The sequence below is a fragment of the Sminthopsis crassicaudata genome, chromosome 2 (assembly GCF_048593235.1).
Source record: "Sminthopsis crassicaudata isolate SCR6 chromosome 2, ASM4859323v1, whole genome shotgun sequence".
NCBI lineage: Eukaryota > Metazoa > Chordata > Mammalia > Dasyuromorphia > Dasyuridae > Sminthopsis > Sminthopsis crassicaudata.
In genome coordinates, this window is record NC_133618.1 from 608,648,053 (window position 1) to 608,673,109 (window position 25,057).

Below are 25,057 nucleotides of genomic sequence, written 5' to 3' on the forward strand. Positions count from 1 at the left end.
TTCAGCATTTTCCTTAAAAAGCATAAAGGAAAGAGTATTTCAAGAAGGAATAAATGGTCAACAGTGTCTAACACTGAAGAAAGATCAAAGGATGAGGACTAAGGAAAGGTCAAAGGAAGAGTTCTTTGCTGACTTCACAGAAAGAAGTTTCAGTTGAATGGTGGGGTGAGACTCCAAAGGGGTTAAAACAAGTAAGTGGGAGATAAGAGAATAAAAGCAATAGATGTATGAAGCAAAGTAGGGGGAAAATGAACATTTAAATATTTTTTAAAAAAATTATTGGGCTTATAATAAATTTAAGTGTTTTAAAAAAAAGAGTATTTCTATATACACTTGTTTCTAGAAGCAATGACTTTCTGAAGGAAGCCTAAGATGGTTATTAGCTTTTTTAGAGGAAGGATATAGGCTGTGTATTGTGCAAATCATTGATTCATAGTAAGATTCGTTTCCATACATAACATTTTTTACTTGATTGCTTAATTCCTATGTATTTTATGCATTTTATAGCTATTTTGAGTGAAATTTCTCTTATTGTATCTTGTTTTTTTAAATATAAAGACATTGCTTTCTAGCAACTCAGTCATCCAGTATGTTAATTTTTCTCCAAGATTTATGCAAATTGAAAGTTTGATAAGTATGTCATCTATGATTTTTATCCAAGTAATTGACAAAAAATGCTAAATGGTCATGAATCAAGTAGTAATTCCTGGATACTTTCTCCTAGGGATGATGAATTCAACTTTAGGAATCAAAGGAACAGATTTTAAAGGTAGAGCATGAGAAGTCACCTATTTCAAAATGTTTTTTCATTTTAAAAATGTTAACTACAGCTTAAGATAGATTAAATGACTTGCCCAAAATAACAAAGGTAAATTAATTAATAATGAGTAAAATCAGGACTCAAACTTAAATTCAGTCCTTCCCCTCCAGTCTTTTAGTATTAAATACTAAAATCTATATTCCATGACCTTTGAAGAAAAAAGGTGGGCAAACAAGATGGCCTTGTTGAGATTGTGCTCCAGACAGTGAGGAAAGGGAAAGAAAATTACTTTTCCCATTTATGTATTGGCAACAAATAGTAGTCCAGAATGGAGGCAAAATGAAGTGTCAATACTTCTTTGTTTTGAGCACTGAGACCTTTTACACTTCATGACAGTTACTGTCACATTAAATAAACATTTTAACTTGTTCTTATTGATGTAACAAATGGCATGAATATGGCTTCGGGTATCTAGAAGCTGACTTTCTCCTTTAAAAGGAGATTTAACTCTTAACACTATGCCTACATAATGTTTTCCTGATCTAGGCCTATGTTCCAATACCAATAAAGATCAGCAACTATTGTGCAGCTATTAATTTCAGAGTGCTTCTCAGGGTGGAGCAAGGACACAAGAGCTGCCTGGAATCACATGGCTAATACATGGTAAGAGTTTAAAGTCCTTTCAGCCTCCCCGTCTAGCCAGGTACTATTATGACTTACTGCCACTCATCTAGAGCTTTACTAGAAAGAATTCAAGATGAGGGCACTTTTGTTATCTCTTTTCTGAAATATCATCATATGCAAAGACTCCTTCCCTCCTGCTCCTTAAATAAAGGAAGCATTTTCCCTTGGCCATAATGAACAAACAGGAATCAGTTCTATGGCATATGCAGGAAGGCCATCTGAGCCCTCACTGGGAAAAGTCAAATGTGGGAAAAGTCAAATGTGATTCTCCTTTCTTCAACTCATTTCTAAGCTAAGAAAGCCATATAATAATACACACAGAAGGACAGCAGAAGTGCTCGAGCTTCTTAGCTTCTTTTCTCCATTCAATGCTCCAAGAAAGTGAGGAGAGCTGAATATCGATGTCCATTTTGTTTCTTTTTGATTCTTTGTAAACTCCGGCCTCTTTGTGATGTCAGTGAAGGACACAAAAGTTGTCAAAAATACTTCTTTCACAGATGAGGGTAACTGCACAAAGAAAGAAATGATAGGTCAAGTAGTCTGTTGGCTCAGGCATATCATTTCAATTTGAGTCCATAAATATTTGTTAACTGCTCATGTGCTATGAGGAACTGTGGATACAAAGAGAAGCCTTGGCTTCAATAAACTTACATTGTACTTAGGATATACAACCTGTCCCAGATACATAAATACAAAGTACATACAAAGTAGAATGAAGTTATTTCAAGAATGATGGTGTGCCAACAAGGATCAGCAAAAAGCAAAGGTGGGAAGTAATACTAGAGGGATCTAGGGAGGGTACTCCAGACATAGGAAGGCATACTTATGAGAGGAAATGAAGAAGGCAGGTAGGATTCGGTGTACAAAAAGCAGCCCTAAGGCCTAAGTATCTAGAAATGGAACATGGAAGAAGTAAAATAATGAAATAAGACAGGAAAGTCCGACAATAGCCAGTATGTGTAAGCTTTTAAATGCTGGGCTAAGAAGTTTCTGTTTTATCTGTAAAGTTACTTGTTGATCAGTAGAAGAATAAGGTCTATTAGTGCCCCTTCACTTCCAGCCTCAATGAAATAGGGAGACCTACTTTTAAAAATAAATAACAAAATATCCACATTTTTGATGCAGCCATTCCACTTCTGGATATATTTTGTTGTTGAATCATTTCACTTGTGTCCAATTCTTTGTGACCCCATTTGGGGTTGTCTTTGCAAAGGTACTTCAGTGATTTGCTTTTCCTTCTCCAATTCATTTCACAGATGAGGAAATTGAGGCAAGCAGGGTTAAGGGACTTGGCCAGGGTCACATAACTAGTAAATGTTTAAGGTCATATTTGAATTCAGGAAGATTCATCTTCCTGACCCTCTTTCTACTGTGCCAACTAGTTGCCCTTTACTAGGTACATATCCCAAGGAAATAAAAACTAGAGACAAAAACCAAATGAAGACCAAAATATTTAGAGTAATATTCTGTTCCAAGAAACAAAGTTGGTATCCATTACCTGGGAAATAGCTGAAAAACAGTATGGTCAACAAACCTGATAAAATATTGTTGTACATTAAGAAATGATGAAGATGAAAAATTTAGAGAAACATTAGAAGATAATAAGTCATACATATGAAAATAATTTGATCCAAGTGAACAATTTATACAATAGCTATAATGACATAAATTTAAAACTCTACCTTGTCCTTCACACATCCCCTCCATACTGTGGCAGGGGAGGGGAATACTGAGGGGGAGGAACAAAGAAGGGAAGGAGTATTAAGGAAGAACCTTACATATACTGCCACTAATGGATCTTACATGATCTTAGGTAGGGCTCTGCTATTCCATTGTTTTTGCCTTAATGGAGGGTTTAAATGGGTAAGAAAGGGGAAGTTTTTACATCTTATATCCATAATGTAAAGACAAGATTTTAAATAACAAGTAAAAAACTAGGGAAAATAAAATGGATAATCTCTAGCCTTGTATTTTCAGTTTTGTTACAGGATCAGTAGCCAACATGCAAGGAGCAAAAAAGTGAAGATGAGGAAAGGCAAGCAAAAGATCTAAGTTCCATTAGGATTTTTAGCTGCATAGGTGCAGAATGCAGCTCATCTATACTTCTCAGTGAAGAAATACTAAAAATAAATAGCTACATTTCTATAAATTGTCCTGCCTTCAGCTTGCAGTATAACCCTAGATAGTACTTTATTTTTAAAACCCTGACATGATATCATGCTGCCAACTCAAACACACAGGCCACCAAAAAACCTGTGTATTGTCTGTGATGGCCAGACTATGAAAAGTTTTAATCCCCTTGGGAGGAACACAGCTCTTTCCCCATGGGAACTTGCTTGGGAGCACAGAAAACCACATGGCTCATTTGCTGCTCTGCAGTTACCTCAATGCTTCAGGGTCCACAAAAGCATTGCATATATGTGCTATGTTTCTGAATCTAGGGACAAATACTCTTCTTTGATTTGTAAAGGACAACCAAAGTTTCTTCAAAAATTCTTTCAAATGTTTCCTTACACGAATTGGATCATCAAATGGCATTAATATAAAATAGCTAAGGATTAGATTTGTGGGGAAAATTTTGGATGGATTATAGTAACCCAAAAATGTAAAAGCTGAATCAAAGAAATACAGGAATCTGAAATTTAATTACTCTTTTTGATAAAGCACTTGCCAAAAATATCAGTTCATTTTGTGACTTTTATAAGCTGGGTTAAATACTGATCTAGTATTAGTCTTAACATTTCTTAACATATCTTCAACAGAACTCAATCCCTCATCTGTATACTCAAGTCTGAAGAGGTTCTGATACCTCTGGAATCCATCTAATCCAGAATATGGAATATGTGAAGTTGAAATAAAAACCTACTTAAATAGGTCCTGGGAACAGAGGGGAATTCTGAGATGCAGTGGGTTCAAGGCTTATTAAGTGTATGCATTAAATCTAGCATCAAGATGGTGAGCCCCCAGGATATGCAAGTTCACCTGTCCATGACAGAAATGGAAGTCAAAACTTCTGTTTCAATTAGACAAATTGTAGGATTGGGCCAATCTGAGTAAGACAGGGAGAATGAATCTTAAAGAAAAAAAAAAAAAAGGTTGAAATAGATAAATAATCTCAAGTCCAAATGACTCCAATAGTGAATGTGGACTTAAAGGGTCTATCTTGTGGGAAAAAGAAAAAAACAAAAAAACAAAAAACTCCTCCCTCTAAAACTGTGCTAAATGGGCATCCTCCATGATAAGAGTTCCAAACAGTTCTATGGCCAAAGCTGTTTCTGGATATTGAGATTTGCTCGCTAGAAACTACTACTTCCACTATTTATGTCTGTAATTTCTGCCTTAGCTACACTATTGCCTGTTTCCATCTACAAGGACTACATTTTTAGGACTAATTTCTGCCCCACAGGACTACAGAAAAGCCCAAGGCAGGGACAAGAGACTGATTCTGTGATCCTGTCTCCTCAATATTGGCAATAAATTTCTGCTACTATTGCCTACTACTTTGACCTATTACAAACTAGCTGGTCTATTTGCCCCTGTGAATTCAAACTGCCTGTACCTAATCCCTTTATAATCTGAACACCTTTAAGGTTCTCTGATGTCTAGTCTGTCCCAGCATTTGTTATTGCTGCCTTGCTAACTCTAGATTTTGAAAGGAGCATGTAAGTCACTTCTTGACTATCTGAGGTATCTGAGGTAATCCTATAAATAATCCGATAGTTCAAAACAGGAGGATGCTGACTTTTCAATAGAAGCACTAGACTATAATATAAACTAAATTTGGATCAAAAATAATAATGTGCAACTGTAAAAATCAAGTAGTATTTAAAATGTCTACCTTATATAAGATTATATTAAGTATTCTATCCACAATGAACGAACAAGATTGGACTATTTGGGGAAAATATGAGACCCAAGTAGGATATAGAATTTTATCAGGAAAAATAGCTCTGGCTATTTAGAATTCAGCACCTCTACAGAATTTTTTGATCCTTATGTAAACAACCATAATAACAACAATCACTCTATAATTACTGTCTTCAGTGGCTGTTATTTTCCTTATGCTTTCCCAGTATTAATGAAGTTAAGTCTGTTCCCAATTATGCTAAAGTTCTGGTAGAGAAAGGATATACTCTCCCCTCTAACTCACTAGATAGAATTAGGGAAGAACAGAAACTGATTGTACATATCACAATTAAGGGAATACTTCAATACCATCTAAGAGGATGGGTTTCTTAAACCACATTTATTGTTAGATTTGAAGAGGTTGAAGGCTACAACTTTTTTTCCACTTGCTTTTTCAAAATCATTCTTTATTTTTTGTATGGGCCCAATTGGACAAGGGAAAAAATGGGTTCAAAAGAAGGAAAAGAAAAAAATTTAAACTCCTTTAAAGTCTGATCACATTTCTTTTATCAAGACAAATATTTGTCCTTACTGTTTTTAATTGCTCTGGTTGAAATCAAGTTTGTTCTTGTGGTTTTTATTCTGTTTGTCCTATCTTAAACTGAAATGGAAACAAGTTTCTTAATGATAAACATCAAATTTGGAAGTCTTTAAGTAGAGACTGAATGATCTTGTAAATAGGGGTTCATACTTTGGGTAGACAAATTTAGCAGGGATATTAGGCTAGATGAATTCTTAAGTCTCATTTCTAAAATTTTATGATCAAGTCCTTTGGCTCAAGAAACCAAAATGCCTTTCTTTTATTCAATGAATATTTTCTGCTTTATTTACTAATTTTTTTAGAGGCAAGGTGATACAGTAGAGAGTTGGCTCTGGACCCAGAAAGATCCAGGTTTAGCTTCTGTTTCTAACAGATTGGCTGTGTGACTCAGGCAACTTATTTAACCTTTCAATGACCTAAGCAGTTTGCTAAGCTTAAAACACACAGAAGCTGCCAATGTGCATGTGGAGAGAGACTTTCTTCATCAAAGGAGTTCCCTAAACCAGGAAATCAAAGGTCTAGTCCCTATCTCTGATTAGAAATGAAAAATAGTATCCCTGCTGAAGAACAAATTGTGAATATATGTGTGTATATGCCTATGTACATGTGTATAAATGTACATATGTATATATACGTTTATAAAATATATAAACATACACATATATTATTCTTCTATAATTATGCTGTTTGCAACATTTTACAGACTGTGGTATAAAAAGACTTTAGTGTTACACCCCTATGGTAGCTCCCTTTAGAGCTACTCTTAATAGCTCTATCCATCAACGGCACGGCTAGGCCACACTTATCCGTCTTCGGGCACCAACCCGGATCCCATAGAGACAGACCACCAGGAGTTAGGGGTGAAGTGAAAGAGGACTTTATTCTTAGATAGCACATATTTATAACCCCCTGATGATATGGGGTAAGGGGGGAAGTCCTCTAGGAACCTGGCATAATGGGATTGGCCCGAGAAGAAGGAGGGAGGCGTGCTAGGCTTTGAGAGCACTAAGGAGGGAGGCATGGTACCTGGAGTCAGACACCGCCTCTTGGGGCTGTGCCCTACCTCCACGAAGGACACGCCTGCAGAACCTCTCATCCCTCAGGTCCTCCCACATGTCTTGAACTGCATTCCTTGTTTCTAGAGGCTTGTTAACCCTTACATTTAGTAACTAGCCAAGGATTGTGAGCCAGTAGTTTACTGAGCCTTGTAATGAAAAAAAAACATGTATCTATTCCTGAAGCAGCAAGGAAAATGGAATCTAACTGCTAATAAATGAAACTGGGACTTCAAAGAAAGGCAAGAGTCATCAAAAATGGAAATTATCATTACAAAATAAGGAAATCAAAGAAAAATCTATGATTTAGCTATCATTTATTGATGTTAGATAAATTCTTTTCCTGTTATTCTTAATCTTTATCCTTAAATTTATCCCTAAGAATTCTTAAAATAATTCCTTGCTGCTTCAAAGAATGAACCCTTAAAGAGAAAACTTTGTTGGCAGAACCAACAAACCTTTAACTGTTGCAATGTTTTCTAACTTCTATGACTTTCTTATAAATAAATAAGTTGTTTTTTAGCAATTTGCAACTCCAACTGTTATCCTCCTTTGAGAAGTATAAATGAATTAATACTACTTGATATTATAAATTTGTGTTAATATGCATATAGACATTTGACTTTTGATTCAAAAAACCAAAAGTGTGTGTGTGTGTGTGTGTATATATATATATATATATATATATATATATATATATATATATATACACACTTATACAGACCTATAATAATAAAATCAGGCTATCTGCATTGGAAGTTGATTCTTCCACCATTACAAAATACAAGTTATCATTTTACTTGTGAAACCTAAAGGGGGGAAAAACTTCAAATACTCCTACTTCTATGAGTCCTTTGATTCTTTAAGTGAGAGAATCCCCCCCAAATTATTTATCTGGGACTTAACAGATAATTGAATGTATCTTGTAAATGTTAACTATTCCTTACTTTCAGTTTTTATCCCTAACATATACTAAGGGCTCTCCCTTGATTTCCCCAAAACACCATCCATACAATATCAATTAGGGACCAGACAGCACTCAACATTCTTAGCTGTAGCTAACCCCTTCATACTTCCACTTCCCCTAGACCAATTTCTATACTCAAAGTTCTCTAAGCACAGGTTTGAGCCAAGTTGGCAGACAGTATCTGCTGCTCTCAACTCATCACTACTCTGGAACTCTAGGAAAGAAGGGAACATTTTATTCCACAACAGAAAACAGGTTTTTTATATATAAAAATGAGGGCTGTAGGTCAATCTCTATTGCTGTCATACCATTGTTCTAACCTGGTTATAGATTTGATGGCCGATGATACTCCACATATCTCAAGCCAACTGAAAGAGCATCCTTTTATAAACCTCCTTTGGATACTTAAGCTTGTGAAAAGTATCCTTTTCCCTGTCCTACATATAAAAGGAACCTCATAATTAAAATTACCACAAAATAAATAGGAAAGACATTTGCCACCAAATGATAGAGGTGAAATGAATAGGGAAAAACTGATCAAGTCTCTTTAATTTTAAATTCTTCAAATTCTTGAAATCTCCATGCTAATTGCTAAGGTGGTCATATTAGAACCTAGTGAAACACCTTAAATTTTTCAGTTATCTGAGACAATAGCTCTTTGCTTTTTTCCTTTTTTTTAAATAAACAAAGTCAGTGATGCTATCAGAAATCACAAATAACTTATATAAAATAAAAGTAAGGAACAAAATTTAGTTTATAAGTAACTTCACCTAAAAGTCCTGAATCAAATATGGATATTTACAGCAAAAATGTTGAGTCTCATTTAAAAAAAATTTTTTTTAAAAAGAGGTAATAAAACAATAAAAGTAACCAATGACCCTGGAGTATATGGGGAGTCTTCTCTAGAGAATATTAACAATAATTACTGCAGGAGAAAGGGCAAAGTACTAGCATTGTCTAATAATTCATTAAGTGATATTGTCATCAGTCAAAAGTAAATGACCTGTAAAAGAGATAATCTTTTATAATGAAAACTTAATTGATGAGTATTTAATTTATCTTTGTCACTATTTCTAGTGATGGTGCTACCTTTTGCTCTGAGGTTGTACCAGTTAAGAGTTGGGGAACTACAGAAGACACATACTTCTTTAGGAAGTTTATGTTGCTATTTTCCTTTTGAAAGTTATTTCCTGAGGTGTAAGGACTGTTTTATTTTTGTCTTTTTCCCCCTAGTGGCTTGCAAATGGTAATGAATATTTGGTGAGTTAACACTGGTAGGTAGAAAGATACTTTCCCTAACCATCTCCTTTCAAGAAGTAGCCAAGTAGATCCTTACCGATGATTTCAACTATTTCTACCTTTTTTCTTTTTCCTTTCTCACACTGAAGGATGAATATTTAACACAATAGCTGTGGGCAATATGGCCCATAGGTGCACTGGATCCCTTTCTGTGTTGTTATGTAATATTTATATTGGATGAAAAGTTATTAGTAAAATTAAAATACCTCTGAATCTCCAGCTAGGAAAATTCCTATCATTCGAACAGAGGTTTTTCTCTGTAAAATCTTGCATACCTTTGGCTAATCCCTTTGTTGTTCTTGTTAAAGCAAGAATCATAATATAGAAAGTATTTAGGCAAAAGCAGCAAGCAGTGTGTATGTGTGTGCGAGAGAGTGAGTGTATATGTATATGTGTGTGTGTGTGAGAGAGAGAGGGGTGGGGTGGGGAGTGTTTATATGTGTGTGTGTGTGTGTGTGTGTGTGTGTGTGTGTGTGTGTGTGTGTGTTAGAATGTGTGTGTTAGTATATTCTGTTGATTCCAGGACAAGTATGGAATGGGGAAATTGAGAAAAAAAACATACTTTTTTAGTCCAGAACTTCTCTCAGTTCCTCAAGAAGTGAACATAGCCCTGTGAGCCCTCTATTTCAAGATGCTTCTCAGGTCTAATGGCTCCCCTGATTGCTCCCTCCACTGCCACAATTCAGCCCTCCTTTCATTCCTATGTTTTATTGTCTTTGTGTCACCAGTTCTTTTATCTCCTCTTCTAAGTTCAAGAAGGCTCTGGGGGCATCAGTTTTCTCTTGTAGCTGCTCAACTCCTGCAGTCCCTACTCCTTCCTCTTAGGCTTTTCCTCAAAGACTGTATTTGTCCTTTTTTAAGAACTCTGAGACATGATTTACAACCACCTTCTGACTCAAAGATTTAATGGACCCAAACAATGCTCAAAACTGAGAGGGGAATGCTTGTTCTTCTGCACTACAACTACTAGGATGGCAGTCCATTCTCAAACACTCACTCTAGTACTTTTTGGAATAACCAGTGCTACAAGAGGATTCTTCTCTATAAAGACTACATCTATCTTGAGAAACTGAAGAAGAGTTAGGCATAAATATGCATGATAAATATAAGAAGCAAAAAAGAAAGTCATAGGAACATGGATTTAGTCGAGTGATCTTATAGAGGTCTTCATTTTATAGAACTATCAATCAGTAAGCAAATAGTTATGGCTCACCTATGTGCTATCACACCTACACTGTGCAAGGTACTGTGATCACAAGTACAAAGGTTATACTGTAGTTCTTTGTACTTGTAAAAAAAATAGCAGACACTGCTAGACTTAACATATTTGTTTCTATCACCAACTCCAGATAATCTTATTTCTTAGTACTATCTGAGTCTGCCAGAAATGTATGAGAAGAAAGGGAGTTGAAGGTTCCCTATACTCAGGTTCAGCTATCAAGAAAGGCCACAAAAATAAAATCTCTTTCATTCCTAGGAAATATATGAACTTAAGACTAATATGTAAAGAACAATAAAGGATAGGCCACTCTAACGTCTCTTTTTTAGTCTGAAACATAATGCTAATAATTCAATGTTATTCAAGGGCAGCGGAGATGGTGGGGAAGGGGGAGAGAAAACAAAAGAAAAATGGAATAGTTTTCCAGTTCTTACTATAGCTGATATTCATTGTGACACTTGGTAATTAATCTTTGTTGAGTACTCACTCTAAGACACCACTACTATTCAGATATAATAAAATGCATCCAAAGTAAAATGTAAATTTTTTTGCCCATCTGCTGACTGGGATTGAGATCACTGTTCCACTCCACTGAAATAATCAAGGGGTGATTCTAATTCTTTCTTATACTTTCAACTGTATTTCTTGAGAATAAATTTCATCTGGATATTAAAATTTTTCTCTAAGTATGATTGTTCTTAGCTATATGATGAGACATTATATCTTGAAGTAATGTCTCAAAATATTTTCCTGGATATAATTATCAGAATTTTCAGAAAGCCAATAATAAGAATTCAGACAAACTGTTACCATCATAGAGTATTAATTCTATAAGTAGAAAAATATGGTCAAATTTGGTGGGTGAGTTTTAAGATAAGAAAGCGGTATTACAAAGACAGTCTTGTGGCAATGAAGAACAAGTATAAGAAAAGGAATTTTCAAATTAACAGTGTTCTTCCAAACAAAGAGAAGACTACTTAGAAAAATATAGTAATATCAATTTGAAAAAAACTACATAAATTTAAAAAATTGATTTGACTATTGATGACAAAAAAGTTAAAAGGCAATATTTATAGTAGTGGTGGTAGCTACAACAGCAGCAGCAGTACTATTAAGATTAATATTTCAATTTATTAACATATTCCAGAGTGTGGAATGTTCTAGTGCATGGTATTTTCTTTTTAACTAAGGGTGAAATCCATTTGTAATTAAACCACGGGCATTCAACTTTTCTATGAAGACTAAATGCAAATCCTCCAAGTTGGGAGAAGGAATGGTAAAAATGACATTCCTGAGATGAAACAGGGGAAGGAGCTGCTATCTATCCCTGGCAGTAAGGAACTATGGCATTGGTTACTAGCTTGACAAACTAGCAGGCAAATCCTTGAAAACACAATTTATTGATTAAGGGCCATTCTTCTAGGAACTCCTTATATTAGAGTTGGTCTCTGCTACATCACATCAATCCCTTTAAGTATTCTTAATTTTATCTCCTAGTAATCCAAATTCATTAAGAACAAAAGTTGTTGACTCATACTATTATATGTACTTCTTTGTTGATTCCCATTAATTCATGAACTCTAAGCCTGAGATTTATTTTGTTCTGCCAGAATTAATAAGCAATAATTCAGAATAGCCAGTTGAAGTCCTGGACCCTCTTCTTTCTCTCCATTCTCTTAAGTCAAACTCATCAGCTTCCCTACTGTAATAGATAACTTGAAGGTAAATTAGATTCATAGATACATTAAAATTTTTGCTTTAAATTGTGTCTTCAAAATTCATGAGACTTTAAAAATGGAGTAACATATCTAAAGAGTTTTAAGATATTTCTTTGTTAAATGAAACATCAATAACTTCTTGCTGATCTTTAAAAGGCTTCTATTGTTCTCAGACTTAGAGTTATTAACATTCTGATTCTCATTTCCATCATTCTTCCATTGTTCTTCTGCATTACAAATACCAGGATGGCAGTCCATTCTCAAACACCCCACTCTAGTACTTTTTGGACTAACCAGTGCTACAAGAGCAAATATTATAGAGATATGAGGATTCTTCTATGTAAAGACACATCTATCTTGGGAAACTGAAGAAGAGCTAGGCATAAATATGCATTATAAATATAAGAAGCAAAAAAGAAAGTCAAAGGAACATGGATTTAGAGTGCAGAGTGATCTTACAGAGCATCAAAGTACATGTAGTATGAGCCAAGAGCTATGTGGCCCCAAAGCAAGTGGAAGAGTGCTGGGGTTTGGGATCCCATTTTTATAGGGGGAATAGACTAGTTTTTATTCATGTCACTTAGTATTAGCTCAATGTCACTTTAGGGATCCCTAATTTAATAATGTCTTGATGCTCTCATCATGCTTATTTGGAGTTTAGATGCAGCTTATAGGCCAAGGGCAATTAATGCAACCAGGAGGCCATTATACTATGCTTCCCCTAATTTAGCATACAGTCTTAGAATGAGGCTTCAGTTAATTCATAAGGCATTTTCAAATGGCTATTATGCTCTGATAATTTATGAGACAGTTTGAAAGTAATTGCTATGATTCCTATTTGTAACCTTCCAATTATTGTTACCTTATATCAGCTTCTTATATACTTAATATTCTGATTAGGAAGAGAAAGTGGTCAGGGAAAGCAGAATAAGACACAATTTCAACACAGCAAGCCTCATTAAAGAAATGAAAAAGAAAACAACATACTCAACTTAAATACAGAAGTAAAAAATAATCTGGAATAAAAGCAAAAAAATTGTGATTAAAAATATGTTCACTCTGAAAGGAAAAGATGATGTTGAATACAGGATGCACAGAAAAACCAAAGGATTAAAGGTCTTCCAGAAGAACATGATAGGACAAAAAAAAATCTTAACACCATAATGAAGGAAATAGTAGAAAAAAACTGCACAGAATTTCTGAACATAGAAAATAAAATACCTATTAAAAGATTCACAGTTCACTTCCAGAAAAGAAGCCAAGGCTTCATGTGATGGTTATATTTAACAATTCAATTCACAAACAAGTTTTGCAAACAATCAGAACAAAGACCTTTGAATTCAAAGAGAATTTGAACAAGACTATTATGTACTCACTAGGAAAGATAAGAGAGAATGGAATAATGTGTTTAGAAGAACAACAGAGCTCAGGAACCCGGGGTAACCTACTCTGCAAATATGTGAAAAAAGATGGACATTAAATAATGAGACATTAAAAATATTTTTAAAAGAAAACCAAAACTGAAGAGATTATTTGCATCTCAAATATCCCAAACAACAGAAATGCAAAAGGAGGGAATAATAGTAGCATCCAAGGACAGGAACAGCAACAGAATGGCAGCAAAGAGACCAACAGGAAACATCTTTATAAACATAAAGATATTGCCTAGAGGGAAGGGACTAGAATGGATAAAGAATACAGAGATAAGAGAGACACCAGATCATTATAGGGATAATGAATCAGAGAATAGAGGTCTATAATAAATAAAGAGAAGCCAGTTAATGTAACAAATAAGAGAATTCTTTTTGGAAAGGAATGCAAAAAAAATGGAACTTTAAAAACAAATGAACAGGACAAGTTGAAATGGAAGAGAAGAAAAAGGAATCTACTTAACTAAATGAGAAGGGAGAAGGGGGTAAGAATTATCTAACCAGATAGAAGCAGCAGAGAAAATAGAACCAATAAGCAAAGGGAAAGAATTAACAAGCAAAACGAAGGGATCAAAGTAAAGGGAAGATTGCTAGGAAGAATAATTGAAGCAATAAAGTCCTACATGTACAGAAGAAGAGGGAAAAAAATCCTAACAAAATGAGCAAGAGGAAATAACGAGATTAGTATTATGTTTATCTCTCCAGACTTCCACATGGCAAACAGTTCCTTTTGCCCTCTAAACCACTCTCTATAAGGAATAGTTCACATCTTTTTTCAGTTGACCTCAGAACAATTCTATGAGCTATCCAGGAGAAATTATAACTCTATTTCCCAAAAGTAGAATCTAAGATTCAGGGATACCAAATTACTAGCTCAATGTCAGTCACCCAACTAAATGTTCTTCTCTCCTGGGGAAGAATGTACCAACCTTACACAAATATTACACAAGCATCTTGGAAGCCATGCCCCTCAGTCAATTAATAAACTAATACTTTGGTCAGTATTAATCAATTCACTAGGACTTAATATGTGTACAAATAAAATTTAATTTCTGAATCTGTAAAGCTGATGCCCAGATGATAAAGAAATCAAAATAATGAAAACAATGGCTCACATTTATGTCTTACTTTAAGTCTTATGCACTCAAGGGAATGCTGAATCTGGAATTAGAGAACATGGCTTCACATCCTTACTGTGCCACTTGCTAGCTGTGTGACATTGCGTAAGCCATAATAACCTTGGGGCTTCAATTTCCTAATCTGTCAAATGAGGCAGATGGGCAACATAACCTCAAAGGCACCTTTTAGTCTAAATCTATGATTCTATGAAGGCAATGTAATTATGAAGCACATCCTAAACAAATAATTATTTCATCTTTTTTTTATTACATACTAAAACTGTTTTTTAAAAGTTTACACTGAAAACAATACATGATGAACAAATTTAGTCTATATTCTATAGCAACACCTGACAACAAGGCCAGACAAGCAGAATATTAGAATATGCCTTGAGTTTAGGAATGATTAGAAATTGGAATAATTCCGTCACATGAGCTATTTAAATTTCAGTCAGGAAAAATGTACCTGCTGGGTGAATTCAGCACAGTAAAAACTGATATAATTAGATAATGCATAAATTGCTGTGAAAGACATTAACAAAAACTAGGAAGATTAAAAAGTGAAGCAAACGTCTATAGAGCACCTTAGCAATGGATCACTTTCAGTGAAAGGGCATTATAGGAGTAAAGAGAAACAGAGCCTAATTCCTAGGTTCAGCACAATTCCAGGCAAATAGTAGGTCTTTAACAAATATTTACTGCCTGGCTAGTGAGTAACTCCAGTGGAAGGAGAGCAAGTTCTATTCAATGGCACAAGCTGGTTTTTACTTAACATTATAGACTAGTGAATTACCTGGCTCATCACATTGACATTCACAAGACTAATCAGTCCATGGCAAAGCTATATCTTACCGTTATAAAGTTGCACTGATACAGGTATTGGCCTCCGAATACATGAGCTTGAGCATTGGCCTGGAGGCCTACATAAGCCCATAATATCTGAATCTCCAAGGAAAACGGTATGCAACAGCAAGAGGTACAATTTTCAGCCTGTTAATGAGAAAGTCAATAATTTTATCAAATGACATTGCAAAGAATTCTAGCAAATGTGGCATTATGCACAAAATCACAGCCATTATACATTTATACATTAACAACTGTTGGTATTCTAAATATGAGATCCTTATATGGTGACTAATAAGTAGACAGACAGGAATTAAGTCACATCAATCTTAACATTCTTTTAATTATCAGTGAAACCAGAAAACAAAAGAAAGATTTGGGTAAATGTAAGAATGGTTTCTAAGTTCTCTTTGGAGAAATAGAGGACTCAGTAGTAGAATATCATAATATAGCTGGCTATCTCATGTGGTGTTCACAATAAGCATATAGGTTGGAGATCTTATCAGAGGGGAGATTTCTTGTTGAAGGTAGAACTTTAGCTGGGAAGGGAAGAGGAGGGAAAGAATTCCAAGATTGGAGAGAGAAAAAAAAATGATGAGATGAGATATCTAGTGTCTTGTCTGAGGAACAACAAGGAAACCACTGTTGCTTGACCTCAGAGTACATGGAAGGAAGCTAGAAATGGGCCAGGTTATGAAGGGTTTTAAAAACCAAGCAGAGAATTTAGTACTTGATCCTGGAGGTAGTAAAAAATCACTGAGGTTTAGCGAATAGTAAGAGTGACAAAGTCAGGTCTTTGCTTAACAAAGAACAACTTAATAGCTGAGTAGAAGATGGACCAGAGTAAGAAGAGATTTGAGTGAAGGAGATCAACCGTCAGCCTAATAGTCCAACGGTGAGGTGATGCAGGCCTGCAATCTCAGAATAAAGAAGGCATATTTGAGAGATGTTATATAGGTAGAAATACTGGGGCTTAGAAACAAAAAGAGATGAATGCAACCTCGGTTGAAGACTTGGGTGACTGGGAAGATGATGATACTTTTGACAGTAAAAGAGAAGTTGGAAGATGGGAGGAGGGTTGTGGGAAGCTGGGGGAAAATGATGTTTTAAGATGTGTTCAGTTTAAGATGTTCACAGTACATCCAGGAACTTATCCCCCCACACATACATATATGTAACAAAATACTTCAAATTAAATTAACATGTATTTTAATCCTCAGCAACTTCAATGGAAAGATAGACTTTAAAAAGGAAAGGAAACATTTGTCAGAAAACATGGTTTTTGAGTGAGAAAAGAGGGGTCAAAGAAATGTAGACTACACAGAAACCTAAAAAATGAGAATAAAGATGAGAGGCCCTCTTACCTAATCTATTTAATCTACTACACAGAGAAATGGATAAATTAAATCTTAATTTTAGCTACTGACAGTCAACTTATAGTTCAAGTGTTAACAGAAAATTAATAGTTTAGAAACCCGAGTCGATCCTCTTGCCAAATGAGACCTGAATGGCAGCCAAGGTAACACAGCTATAACAACAATAATCACAATAGTACCTGGCCTTTGTGTAGAGCTATAATATTTACACAGCATTTTACATAAATTAATTTATTTGATCCTTACCACAATTTTGTGAAATAGGTGCTATTTATTTCTATTTTATAGAGGCCAAGAGAGATTCAGTAACTTGCCCAAGATCACACAGCTAGTAGTAGATTGAGGCAGGATTCAAAATCAGTCTGTCTGACTCCGTTCTATGTCCTGCAATGCCTGTCTTTCTAATTCAGAGTTAAGAATATAAATTCATTTGTAAATTCTCATAGCTGAGAATGGTGTGAAGAGGATAAGTAGTATTACCTCATAAAACAGAGAAGCAGGGCAAGGAAAAAGCAATTTACAGAAAGTTCAGTAAGAAGTCTTTCTAATCAAGATAATATTTAGGGGACTTAAAGGGGGAGCTGATGAAAAATAATGTGGGTCACACTGACTTGGGCTGGATTGGTGCTTTTGGGAACTGGAACAAAACAGACTCTTCTTAGCCCTTCCAAAAGTTAAGAAAAAGGTTTTTGTCACCTTTGCCAATTTGTGACTATGAATTAAGAATTAAGGCTGTTTTAATATACATTTAATTTATTATGAGTTATCTGAAACTATCTCATAAGATCATGGATAGTTTGCAATTATTTTGAAAAATATTTGGCCCTTCAAGACAGCGATTTCACTACTGGACATATATCCCATGTTCATCAGTGACAGAAAGACACTATCTGTGCAAAATATTCATAGCAAAAGCACAGTAGTATAAAAAAACTGGAAGTGCAGTAGTAGTCATCAATTACAGTAAGACTGAAAAATGAAGGTTCATGGGAACCTGGGATATATGAATGTAATATATACTATATAATAAAATGAATATGATAAATAATAAAATATATATAATAATACTATATAATAAAAATATAATAAAAAATGAATGTGAGGGATTCAGAATAAATAAGCAAACTTGTGAACTGATCAAAGATTTGGAAGAACTGATCAAAGCAAGAAGAGTCAGTGATTATACACAATGACTAAAATAGTGTAAAGAAAAACAATATTAAAAAACAGCTGAATTCAGATTAAATGCAAAGAGTGATCTTGGTTCCTGAGAATAAATGAGGAAACACACTTCTCTTTTGTTGAGATAGATGTGTTGAATGTGGAGAAACATGGAAAGACTTAAGACAACTGAATGAGTTAAGCAGAGCTAAGAAAACAATAGACATAAATGCCATACTATGTGCATATATGAAAAGAATGGCCTGTTAACAATATAAAGTGAATGATTTTCTTGTGTAGCATGATGAATATGAAAACATGTTAAAAAGAATTGCAAATATTTAACCCATATTAGATTACTTGTTGTCTACAAGAAGGGGGTGGGAAGGAGGGAAGGAGAAAAATTTGAAACACAAAGTTTTGCAAAAGTGAATGTTGAAAACCATCTTTGTAGTATTTTGAAAAGTAAAAAGTTGTTTAAAAAATTAAGAAAGAAAACAATGACACAAAATTGCAAAGGATAAGAATAGCCCCACAGAGCTATGAGAAGACACATCTTCCCACAGCTTTGCAGGAATGGAAGGTCCAAGGAGGTGAAATATTACATATGCATTCACATTTTGTTGATGTATGGAGAAGTAGAGATCATTATTGCTCACAAAATAGAAAATTTTGATAACATCAAATTAAGAAGCTTTTGTACAAACAAAACTGATGCAAACAAAATTAGAAGGGAAGTAACAAATTGGGGAAACATTTTTACAGTTAAAGGTTCTGATAAAGTCCTCATCTCCAAAATATACAGAGAATTGACTCTAATTTATAAGAAATCAAGCCATTCTCCAATTGATAAATGGTCAAAGGATATGAACAGACAATTTTCAGATGATGAAATTTTAACTATTTCCACTCATATGAAAGAGTGTTCCAAATCACTATTGATCAGAGAAATGCAAATTAAGACAACTCTGAGATATCATTATACACCTGTCAGATTAGCTAAGATGACAGGAACAAATAATGATGTTGGAGTGGATGTGGGAAAATTGGGACACTGATGCATTGTTGGTGGAGTTGTGAAAGAATGCAACCATTTTGGAGAGCAATCTGGAATTATGCCCCAAAAGTTATCAAACTGTGCATACCCTTTGACCCAGCAGTGTTACTACTGGGCTTATATCCCAAGGAAATACTAAAGAACGGAAAGGGACCTGTATGTGCCAAAATGTTTGGGGCAGCCCTTTTTGTAGTGGCTAGAAACTGGAAAATGAATGGATGCCCATCAATTGGAGAATGGTTGGGTAAATTGTGGTATATGAATGTTATGGAATATTATTGTTCTGTAAGAAATGACCAGCAGGAGGAATACAGAGAGGCTTGGAGAGACTTACATCAACTGATGCTGAGTGAAATGAGCAGAACTAGGAGATCATTATACACTTCAACAACAATACTACGATCATCAAGAGGTACCTGAAGCAATAAGAGATTCTTTGACTTATCCAAGATCAAATTATTATGCAGACTGTCTTTCAGCTAATCTGTCTACTTTATTTGGCTTTTACAAATAAGAAAAATAATCTCAATTAAAAAAACAAGAGTGGTGGGAGCTGCAATTGTGGGAATTGCATACTGTCTGGAATGGCTTTCATGTTTGTTATTTGTTCTTAGACATTTCTATGTTATATTATTATGCAGACTGTCTTTCAGCTAATCTGTCTACTTTATGTTACAAGGCATGGGATTTATTGGGAAGTATCTGCAGTATTAAAAAATAAATTTTACCATTTACTTAGTAACCAGAGACCTATCTGGCTGTGGCAGGAGGAAGATGCACTCTGTGTCAATGAAATCTCTTTGCTCTGTCCATCAAACAAAAGTATTCCTTGGTCCACAGAGCAGCTTTATCGAGGGGAACAAAACCAGTTGGTTCTATGTCCACTATATTAAGAATAGATTTTTGTAGTGTATTTAATTTCCTATCCTAACATTGTTTTGACGTAGGGGATTCACTGTCCTAAATTAAATGCTTTCATTGCATCACTAAAAATAAAAACCTATGCTTCTTGACTGCATTTTCCCATCAAATCTCAATGTATGCCAGACTTTCAAGGCCTTCCAAAATCTGGGTCTACCTCTTCCTACCCTAGTTCTTACTAATCCTACCTAGTCAGGCCTATCTCTCTCCACACATTTTGCTGCTCATTCTTGCCTTATGTTATTATTTTTTTCTACCTGGTTTCTTGATCCATTCTTACACCCATTAAATCAGCTTCCATTCATGCAACAATTTTGAATCTTCTGTCTTCATTTGCTTAGTTTACACTTTAATTTTTAATTTTTCTATTTCCACTTTCCCAAACAGAAGAAAAAAAGGCTTATCAAAAATTAAGGATTCAACAAAATCTCTGAAACATGTGGATCTGTGTGTATGGGTTGCCAACCAGTTTCAATGCTTTTAAGCTGGTAACTTATTTTAAATACTTTCATTTACCAGGTATTTCCCATCCTCTTTATGATAGTACCTCTGAAATTATATCTAGTCCAATCTACTCATTATAATGAAGGCTTAGAAAGGTTAAATGTGCACAAAGTCACAAAGCAAACAGTCAGTGGCAGAGCTTAGAACTTAGACTTAGAACCTGGGTCTCAATTCCTAAGTTAGAAGGTGCAGTCAAGGAGATCTATATACAAATCTAACCCCAGACATGTACTAGTTTATGTGGCCTTGGGCAAGCCATTTACTCTCTAAGTGCCTCAGTTTTCTCAACTGTACAAAGGGGATAATAATAAAAGCACTTACTTCCCAAGGTTGTTGTGAGGGTCAAATGAGATAGTTGAATTGTACTTAGTATAAGACTTACCACAGAGTAGACATTTAATAAATGCTTGTTCTCTTCCCAAGTCCAGAGCATTTTATCATGATGACACCCAAAATATTACTATCAATTCCTTTTAATGGAACTAACTCTTATACAAGAAATTTTATCTATGTAAATAGGACTGGTTTTGACATGATTCTCTCTATATATCTGCGTGGTTTATTGAAGAACTGAAAAAGTTGATATGGTTTTATGTAAACAAACTAATTCCCTCATTACCAGAGCACTGGAATTCTGGGTGAAGACCTTGACCCAGTGTCCTCTGTGTGAAGGATCTGAGTTCCCCATGATGCCAATATATACTGGACTGGATATAGCACTAAGAGTTTTGTAGATCTCATCCTGCAAATGATCACAGCTTCTGTTCTCTAGCCTGTAAAACAAGATGGGAAGAAAGTCAGAGAGGAATGTAAGATGAATGGTCTGGGAACCCTGAGGATGCCTGGGATAATTTCTTCCCCTTTCCCTTTTCTGCTATTCAGCAAAAGTCAAAGATTAAAGGATAAATAACACACAGCTGTGAAAACCTTAGCATGAGGAAATACTTCAGAAGAAGTAGTTTGCCTTGTCCAGAGGGAGTGTCCTCATTACCCAAGCCAGGTCTTTTTTCATGGTTTTCACACTTTTACACTTCTTTTCTCTGAAACTTCCAGCCGTCCAGAACATACTATTAGCTAGAATAGAAATAATCATGGAGAGCAATGCTGAGAACATTACCTGAACTTGCAACCAGTCATCATGTTCACCCCAAATTCTACTTTTCGTCTATTCACAGAACAACTTCCATCACTGTGGCTATGTAAGACAGTCATCTATGCAGACAGTCAAGGAAATAACAAGGAGGAAAATTAGACAAGAATGGAAAATGTGGCACTTGCCACAAATTATAACACAACATAACACAAATTATGCTTTATTAACATCAATCCTTTCAAAGACTTTGTCTTTCTTAATTCAGTATATTAATCAGCATATGATATTTTCAAAAAATACTAAGTAACTCACCAATATATAAATATTCTATCAAAAAAGCACTAAATGTACTTTTTCCAGCCTACAATATGCTTCAAAGCTCATGGTGGGCTCAACATATCACTGGTGATCTCTGACCAGGTAGCATCTGGTAAAATCAATGTTAAATTCCTCAAAAAAAAAAAAAAAAAGATCTGGGAATTGGAGAAACCAAAAAATTGTCAACTGTAGATTTGTAATATTTTTCCCCTTCAGAATTTCTAGATTGCCTTAATTAACCAGACTTTACTCTGAGAAGGATACTGGATCACTGGTATCACCTTTTAAAACTAGAAGGGGCATTCCAAAAATATAACCAGGATTTCCACTTCTCACCAAAGGAACAGCAGGTCTTCTATGCTGAAAAGTCTATAAGAAGAAAAACAGTAAAGTAAAACTATTTAGATGAGCAAACCTTAAAAGACAATTCCTGTGATCTTGATGCTGAATTAAATTTTAGTTAATGTCCACAGCAGAAGTATGCTGTGTCTAATTGTATGTAATTGGTACTTTCAGGTTAGCAAAGCATTTCTATATGGTATCTCATTTGATTTTCACAATAACATTGTGAGGTATATGATATTATTCCCATATACAGATAAGAAAATTGAAGGTTAGAGAGATTAAGTGACTTTCTCAGAGTCACAAAACTGCAGGTGTTTTGAGGCAAAAACTATTTGTACTATCCCACTCCTGACAATTACAATTTCTAAGAAGTCACTTCAATTTCTCTGGGCCAAGGGAAGGTGTTAGACTCAGTGGCTTTTAAATTCCCTTGTAGTCCCAATCTAATGTTTTATAATCCATCAATAGTCTTGAGGTAAGGAAAAATAAAAACTACCATCACCATAATTGGAGTTTTGCTTGGCCTCATTGATCCAAAAGACTTAAAAGATAACTGAGGTACAGGAGAGATAGCATTTTATAAATATTGTCTGCAAAGAAATAGTACTTGGAATTTGTCTTCCCAAGGTATTTCTAACAATGGCAGGAATTCTGTCCCAGTGAGATGGGAAGGTTTTACAAGGACAAGGGCAAGAGATCTAAATAATTCAAAAGTACAGCCAGCTAGCAAAAATTCAAGAGGTACAGTAGGCTGACATAAGACACCTAGTAAAAGCAAATAAATACTATGACAATTACCTGGAACTAAGGGAAAAGTTAAGACAAAACAAAACAACAAAAACTTAACACAAACCTAACAAAAGTTAAGTCCAGAAGACACTTGGTCTGAGGCAAGGAGCTGAATGCTGATGAAAAGAACCTTGGTTTTACCACTAAAACTTAGCTCAAGTATCAGAATAGAAATATTAACCAGCAAGCAAGGATTGGGAGAGCTTGGAGAAAATTCCTGCAAAGCTAACTAAAAAACATTAAGTATGAATATTTTTAAATTATCTCAACTATCTACCCTAAGATTACTTCACTAAAGTTAAAAAAAAAACCAAAAAACAAAACATTCTCCACTGGAGAAAACAAAGGACAAAATACCCATGAGAATATGAGTAAGGTCTTTAGGGAAACCATCTCTCTTTGAGGAGGAAAGCAGTATAAGTTTGCTCAAAAGAAATCTGTGGTAAGTAGCCTTATGTTTGAAGATCATTCTATAGGAGATTTGTTTCATCATAAACATTAACTAACAATCATGGATTTCTAGTGCAAATTTTATGTTTCTTTATTCTTTGGAGAAGGCACTGAAATATTATAAATTCTCTAACTATTTAGAAGTAAAGTTATATAGACCACTTTTTCCTTTATCTTTTGATTCATCTTTTCCTTAATATGCCATTGATCATTAGTAAACCTATTAAGAAGCAGAAAAAAATTAATTCTGAAAAAACAATGAATTTTTACCAATTGTTGAGTGGAGCCCCATCAGTTGGGAAGTGGTTGAATAAGTTACGGTATATTATTATTCTATGAGAAATGATGAGCAGGCTGAATTCAGAAAAACCTGGAAAGACCTATATGAACTTACAAAGCAAAGTGAGCAGAATCAGGAGAACACTGTACCCAGTAACAAGAAGATGATATGATGATCAACTGTGATAGACTTAGCAGTGATTTGAGGCAATTTCAATAAACTTGGGGTGGAAAATGACAATCACATCCAGAGAGGGAACTATGGAGACTTAATGTGGATTGAAGCACAATATTTTCATCTTTTTGGTTTTTTCCATCTTGTATTTTTTTTTCATTTTGGTCTGATTTTTTTTTCACAACACAACAAACATGGAAATATTTTTAAAAGGGTTGTAGAAATTTAACCTATATCAGGTTGCTTGTGGTTTTGAGAGGAGAGGTAAGGGAGGGAGATAGAAAAATTTGGAAGACAAAGTTTTAATGTTGAAAATTATCTTTACATGTACTTGAAAAAATAAAATACTATTGAGAAAAATTTTTATCAATTGTTAAACAATGTTAATAAAAAGGTGCATTGGATAAAAAGGTTGGAAATTTATATGGAAATCTTTGGATTTCAGTTAACTGGCTATCTCTTTCTTCTATAGCCAAAGACACTAGTAGGAAGGCTACAAAGGCAAAACTGAAATAGATATTTAAATGCTCCCTCCACATTATTTCTAACATTTTTTCTTCCCACAAAACCCCACTATTTGACAAGAAAATGTTCCTGACATGGAAACGTATAGTGAAGTGTTGCTGAAATGCTGCTCCTGGATCTCCAGATAGGTTCATCAAGATGAAAGAGAGAGAGATTTTCTGGATTCCAAGAGTTCCATTGGTTTCTATGTCATAGATAACCTAAAATGAAACAGAAAGTAAAATTTGTCAATCAAAAATATTGAAATGCTCACTGAATGCAGAGCAACCTACCAAGTGTTTTAGGGAAGTAAAAGATTTCCTGGCCTAAATAACTTTACAGTATAATGGAAAGGCAATGAAAAAATAAGTGCCAACTATATAGTACCTCAACATAAATGTTGAAGAAATGTCAAAGAAAGAATGGAACAATAAATGGAATATTGTTTCTTGAAGACAGCTGTCATGAAAGAAATGATTTGAGGGTGAGATTTTGAAAAAGGGGAATATATATGACTTTAAAAAGAGGTAATGCATTCCCAGTAC

The 25,057-nt window shown here is 34.7% G+C and overlaps 1 protein-coding gene across 2 annotated transcripts in view; it reads right to left on the minus strand.

Annotated features, from left to right (window-relative positions):
• Nucleotides 1–1,100: 1,100 nt before the first annotated feature.
• Nucleotides 1,101–25,057, minus strand: part of TCTN3 (tectonic family member 3) — a 31,195-nt gene continuing 7,238 nt past the window's right edge. Inside the window, exons 8-13 of one of the 2 annotated variants that reach the window (XM_074295938.1) lie at nucleotides 24,608–24,733; nucleotides 22,235–22,339; nucleotides 21,677–21,771; nucleotides 21,179–21,332; nucleotides 15,550–15,687; nucleotides 1,101–1,951 (exon numbers count right to left, since the gene is read on the minus strand). In XM_074295938.1, coding sequence (XP_074152039.1) covers nucleotides 1,721–1,951; nucleotides 15,550–15,687; nucleotides 21,179–21,332; nucleotides 21,677–21,771; nucleotides 22,235–22,339; nucleotides 24,608–24,733 — 849 coding nt within the window. In that variant the 3' untranslated portion in view covers nucleotides 1,101–1,720. Of the gene's footprint in view, nucleotides 1,952–15,549; nucleotides 15,688–19,449; nucleotides 19,551–21,178; nucleotides 21,333–21,676; nucleotides 21,772–22,234; nucleotides 22,340–24,607; nucleotides 24,734–25,057 lie in introns of those variants that run through there. The other variant, XM_074295939.1, reaches the window with a different exon arrangement.